This window comes from Molothrus aeneus, chromosome 7, assembly GCF_037042795.1.
Source record: "Molothrus aeneus isolate 106 chromosome 7, BPBGC_Maene_1.0, whole genome shotgun sequence".
NCBI classification, from domain to species: Eukaryota; Metazoa; Chordata; class Aves; order Passeriformes; family Icteridae; genus Molothrus; species Molothrus aeneus.
This window is the reverse complement of record NC_089652.1, coordinates 12,235,867-12,248,860: the sequence shown is the minus strand read 5'-3', so window position 1 is coordinate 12,248,860 and position 12,994 is coordinate 12,235,867. Positions and strand designations below refer to the sequence as shown.

The following is a 12,994-nucleotide window of genomic DNA, read 5'->3' as shown; positions in this document are numbered from 1 at the left end:
CTATCTAGTGATGCTGAATTCTTACTTTCTCTTGTCAAAAACTATCATCTGTGACTGCTGTAGTTAAAGATGCATAAAAATGAGAGAGAGCGTTCTGATTTTAGAATGGCTCTGTGATGTGTATCTGCTCTGTTAATGAAATGTGCTGGTGTTACAGCTGCTTGTGTTCCATCTCTGCCCTGGCAGGTATGGGGAGTACAGAGTGCCTAACAAAGCACTGAATAAAGAGGACCATTATGTGGGATACTGGAAAGAAGGCAAAATGTGTGGGCACGGAGTGTACAGGTAACTTGTGGCACGTGTGTTGCTGGCACTGCATGGCTGCAGGAGAGCAGGGCTGATGCCCTGACCAAGGCTCTGTGTGTAGCTTTCTGACGTTGCAGACTTGTGGTTGTAGTTAGTGTAGCTTATGTTCTGCTTTGCTCACAAATGCAACTTGTACAGTGGTCAGTTATTAATGTCTGCTCTAATGTTGCTGCCACCTGGCAATAAGAGAGGATTCTTTACTCTGAGAGATAAGTGTCACCTCCAGTGGCCTTGCTTGTTGGGCAGAGAGTGGCTTTAAAACAATAAAGCATCCAAAGACTTGTATTCAAGGATCACTTTTATCCCAAACATACTTTAACTGTAGTTGCTGTTTGGTGTGGATGTAATGTAATTCCTAGAAGGAAAAAGAGAGGGTTTATCTGTTTGGGGGAAGGAAGCACCCAAGAACTCCCAAACCAGCCCCCCAGCAGAGCAGTAGTTGAAGGACTCTTAGCTGTTGCTGTGTTGTTGCTGTTGCAGCTATGCCACGGGTGAGGTGTATGAAGGGTGTTTCCAGGATAACATGCGGCACGGGCACGGGCTGCTGCGCAGTGGGAAGCTGACCTCTTCTTCTCCCAGTATGTTCATTGGACAGTGGATAATGGACAAGAAGAGTGGTTATGGAGTTTTTGATGATATCACAAGGTAATGCTTCTGGAAATCCTTAAAACTCGGGTATGCAATTGCAAAAAGAGTAGGAAAGGATTTGATTTGTGACTACCAGGAATACTGCGTGTCTTTTTCTTTCTTCCTAATTGCTGGGCTTTCTGGGCTGATGGTATAAAGAAATGAGTCTAGGAACTGCTTTTAGGTGCTGCTTTTGGAGTGAGTGGTGGAGGGATTGCACTGTTTTTTTCTGTCTTGTTTTCTCTCGTACTCCTGCCTGAAAACTAGCTCTGAGTATGGTGTCTTATTGAGGCATTGTGTTGTGCATGTGCTGAAAGTGTTAAGAATTCACGTGAGGAGTATTCTTTCATCTCAGGCCTATGAGACTGGGTTGTTCAGTGGCAGATAATGGTGCTCATGAACTTCAACTCATGCTCAAGTTTTCCATTGGCTTATTCTGCCAATGCAGTGGAGGGAAGATGCTTCCTCTCAGGGCAGATTACTGAAATGATGGTCTCAGAGACAGACTTGCACTAAATATGTGCAGTAAATGAACCCTGAGTACACATCAATATAATCTGTCTTTCTGTCACCAATTTAATGGTTGTTTTTCTGGAAAGAGCTTTTGGTGAATGCCCAGGGAACTGTTGTTGGTTAACTGAATGCCCACTTGAAAACCCAAGCAGGCAAAAGTCTGGAGTGTAAAGGGGAGATGTTTTTCTGGAACAGAGCTGTTGTAACATCTGTAGGTATTTCCTCATGTTGGTTTTGCACTTAGTCTTGCTCAGGGCTGGTGGTTGTTCTTATTCTGTGGTGCCAAGACGTGTCTGCGTACTTTCTTTAGTCATTTATTTTCCTAGGACAAATAGATACCAGCTTTTCTTGCAAATCCTCTCACCTCCAGAATTTGTAAATGCAATGTTAGTTCATGGTGAAGGAGGAGTGTGGCATTTGCTTTTCACTCCAGAACTACTCAAACATGAGTGAGCTGCCCTGATGTAGTTTTGCTTCTGGTCTCAGGGAGGTAATCTGTGTATCTTTGTGTCCTCAGGATTTGTTTTCTGCACTTGTTCTGCAGCCCAGACAAAAAAGGAATATCTGCAGACACTATTGCCTGCTGTCATTTTTGCAAAACAGTTATTTGAACAAGTGGGACTTTGAGTTTCCATCCCAGTAGCTGAGCATGCAGAATCTCTCCAAGGGGCCTTCACCCAGCAGAGGCCTCTGTAGCTGGCAGGATGAATCATCAGAGAAGCTTCCTGCCACCCTATGGGGCCAGTCAGCTGGGAAGCACTCCTGAGCTTAGTGTAATAGTTGGCTTACTCTCTTTACTATAAACATAGTTTTTCCTGGGTACATTTAAAGGAAAATGCTTGGTAACAAGCAGAATTGTATCAAATCAATGACTAGTTTCCCTCTAAAAGCAGAAAAAAAGGCCTTGAGAAGTTAATTTTTTATTAATTGCATGGGGAAAATGTCACATTCTCTTTCAGAACAACTGGAAAAATAGGTTGTTTGGAAATATTTGAGACTTGCACTAAGTTTCAAACAACTCTAGCCTGACATCTATGCACTTATAAAGAAAAAAAAAGTATTTTAAATAGTCTGAAAGAGTATGATGTTTATTTGTAAGCAATCTTTAATTGTATAATAATTTTTTTATGTTGTGACCTTTGTTAGGCTGTTATATAGAAACTTGGTACAATATGATGTGTTTCTTTACAATATTTGTCCTCTTAATATTTCAAAATGACTTTCTAGGTCTCCCTCCTATTCCCCAAGAAGAATAGCTTGGTTTCTTTTGATTTTTTTATTCTCTTTAGTTTGAGCCATCAAACTTTAGGTAAAAGAAATAAAGACTTTGGCAAAACAAGCTGCTCAAGTTCCTTGGGGCGTGCAGTGGGCTTAACAGGGCTGCAGCACTGTTTCAGCTTATCAGCTTGCTTGGATATGGCCAATTTGAAATGTGAATTGGGAAAGAAAGTTCACACTAATTTATTTGTATCAAAAAGAGTCTGGTGAACCTCAACTGACAGACCCAAAGCAAGTGCTCTATGATGCTCTTCTGATGATTTCTGTAATGGTCATTGTGGCTGTAAAGCCAAAGAAAGACTAGAGATGTACTATTTAGGCTCTGTTTTTCCCACTTCATTTTTCTTCAGAGGAGAAAAGTATATGGGAATGTGGCAAGATGATGTTTGCCAAGGCAATGGTGTTGTGGTTACTCAGTTTGGACTGTATTACGAAGGAGCCTTCAGCAGCAACAAAATGATGGTGAGTTGGATACCAGACCCTGGGCTTAGGGACTTCTCCTCTAAGTGTGGCAGCTTTCTGAGGCACACAAGCGTGTGTTAGGCTGTGGAAGCTTTCTGTTCTTCTAATCTTCTATTGCCCATGCTTTTAGAATTGCCTTTATTGTCCCTGCTCTTACCTAGGACTACTTCAGAAAGAGCTTAAAAATTACCATTTGCTAAGAATTAATAACAGGTTTTCTAAAGTGCATCTTTAGATCTGTGGTCTGCCCTTCTGTTATAATTACTGCTTTGTGTTCTTTGTGATTCTTTTTGTAGGGGACTGGAATTCTGCTTTCTGAGGATGATACAGTCTATGAGGGGGAATTTTCAGATAACTGGACTCTGAGTGGAAAGGTCAGTATTACAGTTGTCACTTGTAAACTGTTAACCATCCAAGAAAATAAAAAGGTTGGCATTTGGTTCCCAAATGGATTTTAGTTAAATTTTTGTATTATCTTTTCTCAAGGGAACACTGACCTTGCCAAATGGAGATTATATTGAAGGTCTCTTCAGTGGAGAGTGGGGATCTGGAATAAAAATCACAGGAACCTACTTCAAACCTAGTTTGTATGAGAATGAGAAGGACAAGCCTAAAGCACTGTGAGTGTTGAATAATAAATAATTATTATTTTAAATAATAAATATGGTTCAGTATTACTTAGGAACAGAACAATTGTCTTTTTTCAAAGACCGGTCAAAAATACTTCTTCCAAAGAAACAGTGAAAACATTATGAAAACATTTTTCCTCTTTCTTGCTGCTCAAGAAATAAAGTAAGATAAACATATTGTTATAGTTATTCTTGTTTTAATTACTACTTGAATATGCAAATGGTGGCATGAAATTACAGGACAGCTGATGTGCTGCTACTGTGCTGTAGGAGTCTAAATTTTTTTTGTTTGTGTTGGAGCTGACTGATAGAACCTGAGTTCACAGCTGCTGCTGACTTCTGAGCTCCTGAGAAAGACTTAAGTTCCATTAGAATGGTTAAGTTAATCACAGACCTCCCTGCCTTCTGCCACTTACTTAGTTAGCAAATTAATGAATTAAGTGTGTCATTTACAATGCCAGTGGGGATATATTTGGACAGAATTGACTAGATCCTCCACCTCTTCCAAACAGTGTGTAAGAAAATAGAAGGTTGCTGATTTGCTGAAGAGCATTTTAATACCGTGGCAAAGATCACTTTGAAAAGTATCCATAAACCCCTCTGTATAGCAGATGCCTTAGGGCAATTTGCTTAATTATTTCTGGGGGAAAAAACCAAAACATGTTGAAGTTCTAATTGATATATCTTTGAGTAAAAGAAAGCAAAGTAAAGAGTTGATGGTGAGATGTTGCTATGTGGTAGCACCATGTAATGGTTTAGCAATTGCTGTATGGGATTCAGTGTCTTGGAAACATGCTCTGAAATTTCAGATTAAAATGGGAAACACAGCTCTAATATTTTTACATAGATTACTTGTCAGTTGGCTTCCTGAAGCTTTCACTGGTAATTTCTTCTGACAGTGCTGACACCTACAACAGCATGCAAGTTAAGCAGGCCTCCCTGCTGAACTGAACACTTGCAGCTTTTGCAGCTGTCTGCTTTTTACCCCAGTAGGGAGTCTATGAATAAATGTATATACATATTTTTGAGGATTGCTTGTGAAATAAGGGTTTCATCTATCCTCTTCTGACTGTCTTCAAGTTGAAAATCTTCTGGTATAATTTCTGAAAAGGCTTAGAGCCTACTTTTTCTGCTTTGTGAAACTGGCAGCATGGGGAAATTACCTGTGTTGCTAGTTCTCATCTCAAATATGCTGGAAGAAATATTAATGAGAGATCTGACAATTTCTGACACTGGATTTAAATCAAGATAGACCTGTTAACCCTGACAGCACTTGTTTCAAGAAAGCTTTTCAAAGCCGTAAATTTCATTATATGTCTGAGATATCTTTATATACATGCAAAGAAGAGCTCTTGTTTTCTTCTGGCTATAGATGATCCCTGAGCATTGTCTGGCAGTGAAAGGATGCCTGAGCTGGTTTTGCTCTCTGTCAGCACATCCCTAACATGCCCTGCAGCATTATGTGTAGCTACTACTCTAGGGTCAGAAGCTGTGTAGCCATCTTTGGTATTTATGTGGGTAGCTGTGCTACTTGTACACTCCAGGACAGAGAGATACTTGGGACTTACTTGTGTGTGTCCTTGCTGTACAAATGTGTCCTGAGACTTCTGAATGAATACCAGTGATAAAGATAAGCACCAGCCCTTTGTTGTACCATTTCCTGGAAGGCTGCAAGAAAGAGTAAAACTAACAAGGTTCATAGCTGTCCTCTAATGTAGGTATTAGTAGTAGGCTCTAAGTTTATTATTAGTGATAAAACTTGGTTCACAGTAGAGTCTGTTAAGTTTCTCAGCTTTTGGTAAAACAGTGTGAGAGATGAGATTGACATTAGCCATGGGTGGTTTTCAAGCTCAATGTGCTGTTTCATTGCTATTTGATTTTAACAGACCCACTGGTCATTTTATTAGGCGGAAACTTGGGATCCTGGCAGTGTCCCCTGATGAGAAATGGAAGGCAGTATTTGAAGAGTGCTGGAACCAGCTTGGCTGTGAGAGCCCTGGCCAGGGGGACAGATGGAAGGCTTGGGACAACATTGCGGTGGCTCTGACCACCAACCGACGGCAGCACAAAGACAGGTTGGCTCCTAGAGAATGTGTCACCAAGCAAAAGAGGATGGACAGGGAAACTGCAATTGCACTCAGCTCTAAACTTGAAACTGGCTGTAAAGTTTTAGTTGAAACAGCAGCAAATCCCAAGTGAAATCATAACCTTACTGCTCTGCACTACAAACCCTTTGAGGGACATGCTGATGTTTATTACTAGTTGAGTTGTTAATGTCAGGGGTTTTTCCCCATTGTGTGTCTCAACCTGTACAATGTCTGTCTTTTTAAACTGCAGCCCAGAATTACTGAGCCGCTCACATACTCAGACACTGGAAAGTTTGGAGTTCATTCCACAACACATTGGTGCCTTCACCCTGGAAAAATATGAAAATATTAAAAAATATTTGATAAAGGTATTGTGACTGAAATGCTCACATAATAAGGCATGACAAGCTCATTTTGTAATAGCTTTTCTAATTACTTCCATATTTGCACTCTTGTAATCCATAGTTCATGTTTGCTCATCACTTAATGTATTGAAGTCCACAACTAAGACTAAAATAATTGAATACCTAATGAATGATCTCTTAAAGTCACTTTCTGTTCAGTTACTGTTTTCATTCTTTAATGTTGGATCCCAGCAAAGCATCTTGAAATACTTGCTAATTTTTGCATGTTGATTTTAAGAGTACTGGGCAGATGACTAGTCCAAGTAGTAGCACAAGTTCTTGTACTGCCTTGACTTCTATAAATTGTGTTTAGATGACACAGAAATTTTATAATCCAAATGACAATTTGTTAAATATAGCTCATTTTTGAGATACTTGTAATATTTTCTTAAAAGCCTGTTGTTGGATCTTTTACCCATCTGTCTTGGATTCCATTTTTTTTAACCTGTTTGCCATTGACCTATGTGACTGGCCAATTAATATTCATTGTCTCAGGCTTGTGATACTCCTCTGCATCCCTTGGGCAAGCTGGTGGAAACTCTGGTGGCTGTCTACAGAATGACCTATGTTGGTGTAGGAGCCAATCGACGACTGCTGCAGGAGGCTGTAAGGGAGATCAAGTCCTACCTCAAACGCATCTTCCAGTTGGTCAGGTAATGAGACTCATTTCCAAGTCAAACTGCTGCTGAATTCATGAAAGCTGCCCCATGTACTGAAGCTGTCTAGTGTTGTACAGTTCAAAGGTGCTGGCATTGTTACTTTATTTTGAGGGTTGCTTGTATTTTCCTATCTTTCTAAGGAGTCTTGAATATTTTGTCGAAAATGGAAAAACTAAACTCTTTACACCTAGTGTGTTACATCGTACATTGTATTTCAAAATGTGGCTGTAAGCAGCTCACCTGGAGTATGGATTTACAGTTTAGTGTCTGTGGATATTGGTGCTGTGCAAAGACAGTGTTCAAAGGGTATAGAACACTAGTGAGGATAGGGAATCCCAGTGTATTCCATGAAGTTGTTACCAATATGGCATTACAGTTCTTAACAATGACAGAACAGTCTTCCTATGAAGAGCTGGCTTAGATTCTTGAGAATAATTACAGCTTTAATTGTGTCCTGCCAATCTGAAAGCAGAAATACTCCAAATTACTAACAATTAGAAGCCTCATCTGGAGGGAAGTGATGTTAATGTAGGAAAGGTGTCCTTGTAGGGGTTGGCCTTCCTACGTTTTCCTCCAGGAGGCTGGTACTCTGTGTGTGTTACCTGTGCTGTCTTAGCCCACCATATATTATTTTTGCTGTCTTTTTTCTCTCCAGTCTTGCCTGTGTGCTGAGATCTGTGGAAACGTGTTGATGTGACCTCAAATGCTTGTACGTGTGTTGCCTTTTAGGTTCTTGTTTCCTGATCTCCCGGAAGAGGGCAGCACAATTCCATTTCTGACAACGGAGCCAAAAGGAAGGCGATCGTTTTGCAGTGGGAAATCTGATTCCAGATCAGAATCTCCTGAGCCAGGGTACATAAAGGAAAAACAAATAAAAACTAACAAAGCCTTTATTTTATTTGTTGCCTTTTTTTTCATCTTTGGGGGAAGAAAGATAAACAATAATTCAACTGATGGATCTAAGCAGTGGTTTTTCTTCCCCTTGGGTTCTGATGACAGATTCTGATAAGCAAACTTCCATGTTATGATTGTAATAAGCATTTCACGTTTGTCCGTGCAGTGGTTCTTTACCTAAAACAAAATTTGCTTTTGTCTGTTATGGGTAAGTAAGTTAAGGCTTGGGCCTGGGCTTCAGAAAAGCATTTTGGATAAGAGCACTGGAGATAATTTACAATCTTATCAGAGTTGCTATTTGATGGATTTGTACTTATTTTTTTACTCTTATCCCTCATAGAATAGGCTTGTGCTATATGAAAGATTTGTTCCAATGATTTTCATTCAATTTTTATAGATAATTAGGTTTTTTATGTCTTCCTTTGCAAACCACCCCTTGTGGTTTTTTTGTTGCAGCTATGTGGTAACCAGTTTTGGCTTGCTGCTCCCTGTTTTACTGCCACGCCTCTATCCCCCTCTGTTTATGCTGTATGCCTTGGACAACGAGCGTGAGGAGGACATTTACTGGGAATGCGTTTTGCGCCTAAACAAACAAACTGATCTGGCTCTTCTCAGCTTCCTGGGGGTGCAAGCGTGAGTACAGCAAAACAGAAACTGGAACAGGTTATGGCACGTTATTAGGTAAAGCAACTAAAACAAAGCCCCAGCTTTCTCAAGTATTTTCTCTGATTTAAATGCATCTAGACACATCTTCAAGCTAATTAGAAGGGTTGACAGTGAATCAGACCTTCCCTCTTCCAAAACAGGGAGGTGGAAGGGATGAGAAGAGGTAAAGATTGACGTTGCTCCAAAATCAGAGACATTTCAAATTACAGCTTCCTGGGTACCTGTGGGAGGTGTAGTTGATCCTGGAGGAAGGGCTGTTGTGTCTCAGAACATGATGACTTCATTCCTGTAATGCGAAAAATACATTAAGACTACATTTTCTCAGTGGACTCTGTTCGGTTTTTTGCAGGAAGTTTTGGCCAGGAACTGTGTCCATCCTTGGAGAGAGTAGAAAGGTATGTTCATTGGGCCTTGTTTACATGTTTTGCCCGGTGCTTCTTTCAAGAAACTGAAATCATCAAAGTGATCAAAGAATTTTTTGCCAGGCTCTTTGCTTAAGATATGTCATGTTATTATATTTCCCTTAAGTTTGCCTACTATTTAAATACTATAGTAATGACTTAGGAGGGACACTGGACTGGATGATCTCCAGAGGTCCCTTCCAGCCCCAGCCATTCTGTGATTTCTTACAGTGGCCATCAGGCCAGCTTTGTCACTCACTCACTGACTTGGTAATGAATTCAAGAGACCTTTGCTTGGTCTCCAGTTATGAAAGTGTGAGAATGAAAGTCTAGCTAGGAGATTTTCAAGCTGCTTAATTAAGACAGTTATATCATTATATACTTTCTAATTAGAAAAAATGTATAGTTTACATTCTTAATCATTATCTTGTTGAAAGAGGCTCAACACTGAACAGTGGGGGTGCTGAACCTGTCTGATAAGTCTTACCATGATTACACAGGTATCATCAAACACAAAAGATGCCTGCTTTGCCTCTGCTGTTGAATGTTTACAGCAAATCAGGTAATTCTTTGTCATTTGTCTTTCAGTGTTTCACTGTTCCTGCTACAGTAGCATCTGGTTTATTGACTGGGATCCTTTACATGTCACCCTTTTTTGTTCACCTTTGTAAAAGAAGTCACTAAGACATTTTCCAGTTCTGAGTAAAGATGCAATTTCTCCTGCTGGGGAATGAAGTGTTGCCTCATGAACATGACTGAAAGTGGTGTGTAGGGCACCATTTAGAATCAAAGGCATAAGGATGTCTATCAAAGACACATGTGAATTTCCAAAAAGCTGTGGTCAAGTGACCTGAGCATGGGAGGCTTTTCTCTGTCTGCTCTGCAAGAATTTAAGAAATTAGGAATATTTTAGAAAGGAATTTTTCCCCTTTTACTACTATATTAAAACACCATAAAAGTGTGAAGAGAGTCTCCCTTGCAGTAGTTTGCCTTGGTGTGGTGCTTGTAACGTGGGTCCTGTGCAGCCTTGGCAGCCCTGGCTGCTGCAGTGTCAATGTCTGACTGACCTCCATGAGCACAGGGAGGGCCACGCTGGCCAGCAAGCCCTTCCTAATTTAGATGCAGATCTCTCACTTCTTACTGTTATCCTGATTTGCTTTTGCTCTCCAAACAGTACCACATTTACCCCAGCTGACAAACTGAAGGTGATCCAGCAGACTTTTGAAGAGATCTCCCAGAGTGTACTTGAGACCCTTCAGGAAGATTTTCTGTGGTCCATGGATGACTTATTTCCTGTTTTCCTCTATGTGGTGCTACGAGCCAGGTAGGCACCAAGGGTGGCATCAGTCATAAGTGAGCATAGGCAGGACAAGGACTTCTGTGTTAAACCCTCCTGCTGCTTGTTATAGGATTAGTTACTGGCTTTTTGTAACTATAAATTCTCCAATTTCACTGTTTGCTTTGGTCTGAAAAAGTCTTGAACAGTCTTTATTGTGAAAAGGCCCTGAATTCAGAATTAAGAAGCATTATACTGGCAACTTGTGTTCCCATGTTCACTTTCCCACTCTCACATGTGGCAGGATAAGGAATTTGGGGTCTGAGGTGCACTTAATTGAAGACCTGATGGATCCCTATCTCCAGCATGGGGAGCAAGGCATCATGTTCACTACCTTGAAGGTATGAAAATTATTCAGAGTTATTAAAGGCTTTCTTTGGAAATAATCAGCTTTTAGCAATGAAGATCAGCTTAGGACAATTATATGAACATTAGGCTTTAACTTCTTCGGTTTTATTTGAAATTTTTTACTAGGATAGGCAAGGAAATTTAATGTAAAGTTTTGGCTAACCTCCTAATTGCAGGTACCTCTAAGAAAAATGGTGTAATGTGCAAATGTGGATTACTCAAAAATAATATTGGTTACTGTTGGAGTGTTCTAAATGCTCACTTGTCATTCCCCTGCAACTTAACAAGCCTTACTCTCCCTATAAAAATTTAAATGAAGTGTTTCTTTGGAGATTAGCCATTCCATTAAAGTTTAAGTCTAACATTACATCAAGACTTTCCAAGAATGCAGTTTTAGGGGGAAAAAAACCACTCTGTCACTCTCCACATTTTTTAAGTATTCTTATCTTTTTAAGTATGGGAAAAGAAAGAGAGTGTGTTTGGAAGAAGATCCTCTTATACACTAAGACATTCATAATAGAAATACATTGTTTTGGTACCTCAAAACTGTTTATCACGTGGATCTTGGGACAAGTCAGCAGTGTGGAGCCTTTTAGTGGTGTTGTTTTGGAGGGAGGCTGTTAATCTCAAGTTTAAGGAAAAATCTTAAACTGAAGTGTTAGGTTATCATGATTGTATTTTCTGTCTGTGCAAACTCAAAAAAGTTGAGTTCCAGAGGATTTTTTTAAAGACCTATTAGTTTCATAATGTGACCAAAAAGGAAGGTTTGCATTGGTTCAAATTTACTAAGGAACCTACATGGTGGAAGCCAAAGTAGAATCTAATTTGCCATGAGTGCAAATGTTGTCTGAGACATTATATTAAGTTTCTGATCCTGGCTGACCTGAGCCAGTGCATATTTGAGCCAGCATTAAGAAGTGAATAACTCTCAACAGGCAGTCAGGGTGATGGAAACGTTTGCTTTTCACTCTGAGTGCTTTTGAAATGCTTCATCCCTGCATCCTGGTCCTGTAAAAAATATTTTCTATTTTTGAGTCCTTCTGTCAAAGGGCAAAGAGAGACTTGTAACCAAAAATATGCTTTCATCTTGGCATAGTGGGAGCTGTGAAAGTATTAAGTCCCAAATCATGCTATCTTGCTTGATTAGGTGTTGGATGTAATTTGTAACTTAGTCTCTTGTTGCTCATTTTGCTAGCTCACGTATCAGAAGGTTCTCATGTGTTGAGTGCCACTGTAGCATCACTGCTTGTAGAGAGCCTTGTCCTCCGTTTTCTTGCATAGAAAAAAAATCAACCTTTTTGTGTGTGATGCTTTGCTGTGAACTGGCAATTGTGCTAATCTGAACTTTGTTTTAATTCAGGCATGTTACTACCAGATTCAACACGAAAAGCTTACCTAGACCATCATTCACAACCTGCCTCTGTGGGATAATCTGCTCAGTGGAACTTCACTAATAACCACTTCTTTCCTGAAATGGCCCTTAGAAATTCCTTGGTTATAGTTTTGCTGCTACAGATGAAAATATTCAGTTATTTCTTCTGAACTCACAGTTCTAAGATTCAACTGAATCAAGACTGCAGCCAGAAGCTTTCTGTGAAGTGGTGATGAAGTTAAAGACTTGGTTTGTCAAGTACCTACCAAGAAGAAATACTTTCCTATTCTAACAGAAAGATAATTTACTCCTTTTACATTAACCATGCTGCACAAAGGCATGGCACCTACATAGAACACATGTGAGAGTCTGGGCCGCATGGCTTCCAAAGCAGTGGGTTTGTTTTTATTATTCCTGGTTTGTCAGCAGAAATGTTTAAAGGGAATGAATTGCATCACGGAACCATTTGGTCTTCCTGAATTAAGTTGTATGTTTGTTTATTTAAGAAAATAGAAATATGTTAGTATTTATAATGGGTACCTATAGTCTGTTTGGCGATAACGGTTTTGAGGTATCTGTGTTGAACAGCATTGCTGAATGCAGTATTCATGTGCTGTTGTGGAAATAATCACACTGTTATGGACTTCCCTATTTACTAGAATTGTAAATATACAGGCATTTACCATTCTTTCTGTTTATGAAATAAATAAAAGGCACCGACCACTTCAGATTTTGGCACTGAATGAAATGCTGTGCAGTGTTCAGTTTGCTTACCCTGAGGACAGACGCTGTCTCTGTCAGCCCTTGTGGGCTGAGGGAGAGGTGAGAAGGGTGAAGGGTGCTCTTACACAGATCTGCTGAGTTGGCCTTGGTTAACACCAAGTGCCCACCAGGCTCCTCTCTCACTCCCCTCCTCAGCAGCAGGTGATGTCCGGTCCCTTCCTGGGAAGCAGAGCTTAGCATGCAGAGCTGTTGCCTCAGAAGCGAACTCCTGGCACCAATGCCAAGCTCT

The 12,994-nt window shown here is 40.1% G+C and overlaps 1 protein-coding gene across 2 annotated transcripts in view; it reads left to right on the top strand.

Moving 5' to 3' along the window:
* ALS2 (alsin Rho guanine nucleotide exchange factor ALS2) overlaps positions 1 to 12,710 on the top strand; it is a 37,009-nt gene extending 24,299 nt beyond the window's left edge. The window contains exons 20-34 of one of the 2 annotated variants that reach the window (XM_066553416.1): positions 187 to 285; positions 787 to 951; positions 3,075 to 3,186; positions 3,483 to 3,560; positions 3,673 to 3,806; positions 5,723 to 5,890; positions 6,153 to 6,270; positions 6,802 to 6,959; positions 7,695 to 7,817; positions 8,316 to 8,492; positions 8,875 to 8,920; positions 9,427 to 9,488; positions 10,101 to 10,250; positions 10,507 to 10,603; positions 11,971 to 12,710. In XM_066553416.1, the coding sequence (XP_066409513.1) occupies positions 187 to 285; positions 787 to 951; positions 3,075 to 3,186; positions 3,483 to 3,560; positions 3,673 to 3,806; positions 5,723 to 5,890; positions 6,153 to 6,270; positions 6,802 to 6,959; positions 7,695 to 7,817; positions 8,316 to 8,492; positions 8,875 to 8,920; positions 9,427 to 9,488; positions 10,101 to 10,250; positions 10,507 to 10,603; positions 11,971 to 12,009 (1,726 nt within the window). In that variant the 3' untranslated portion in view covers positions 12,010 to 12,710. Of the gene's footprint in view, positions 1 to 186; positions 286 to 786; positions 952 to 3,074; positions 3,187 to 3,482; positions 3,561 to 3,672; positions 3,807 to 5,701; positions 5,891 to 6,152; positions 6,271 to 6,801; positions 6,960 to 7,694; positions 7,818 to 8,315; positions 8,493 to 8,874; positions 8,921 to 9,426; positions 9,489 to 10,100; positions 10,251 to 10,506; positions 10,604 to 11,970 lie in introns of both variants that reach the window. The other variant, XM_066553415.1, reaches the window with a different exon arrangement.
* The last annotated feature ends 284 nt before the right edge of the window (positions 12,711 to 12,994 follow it).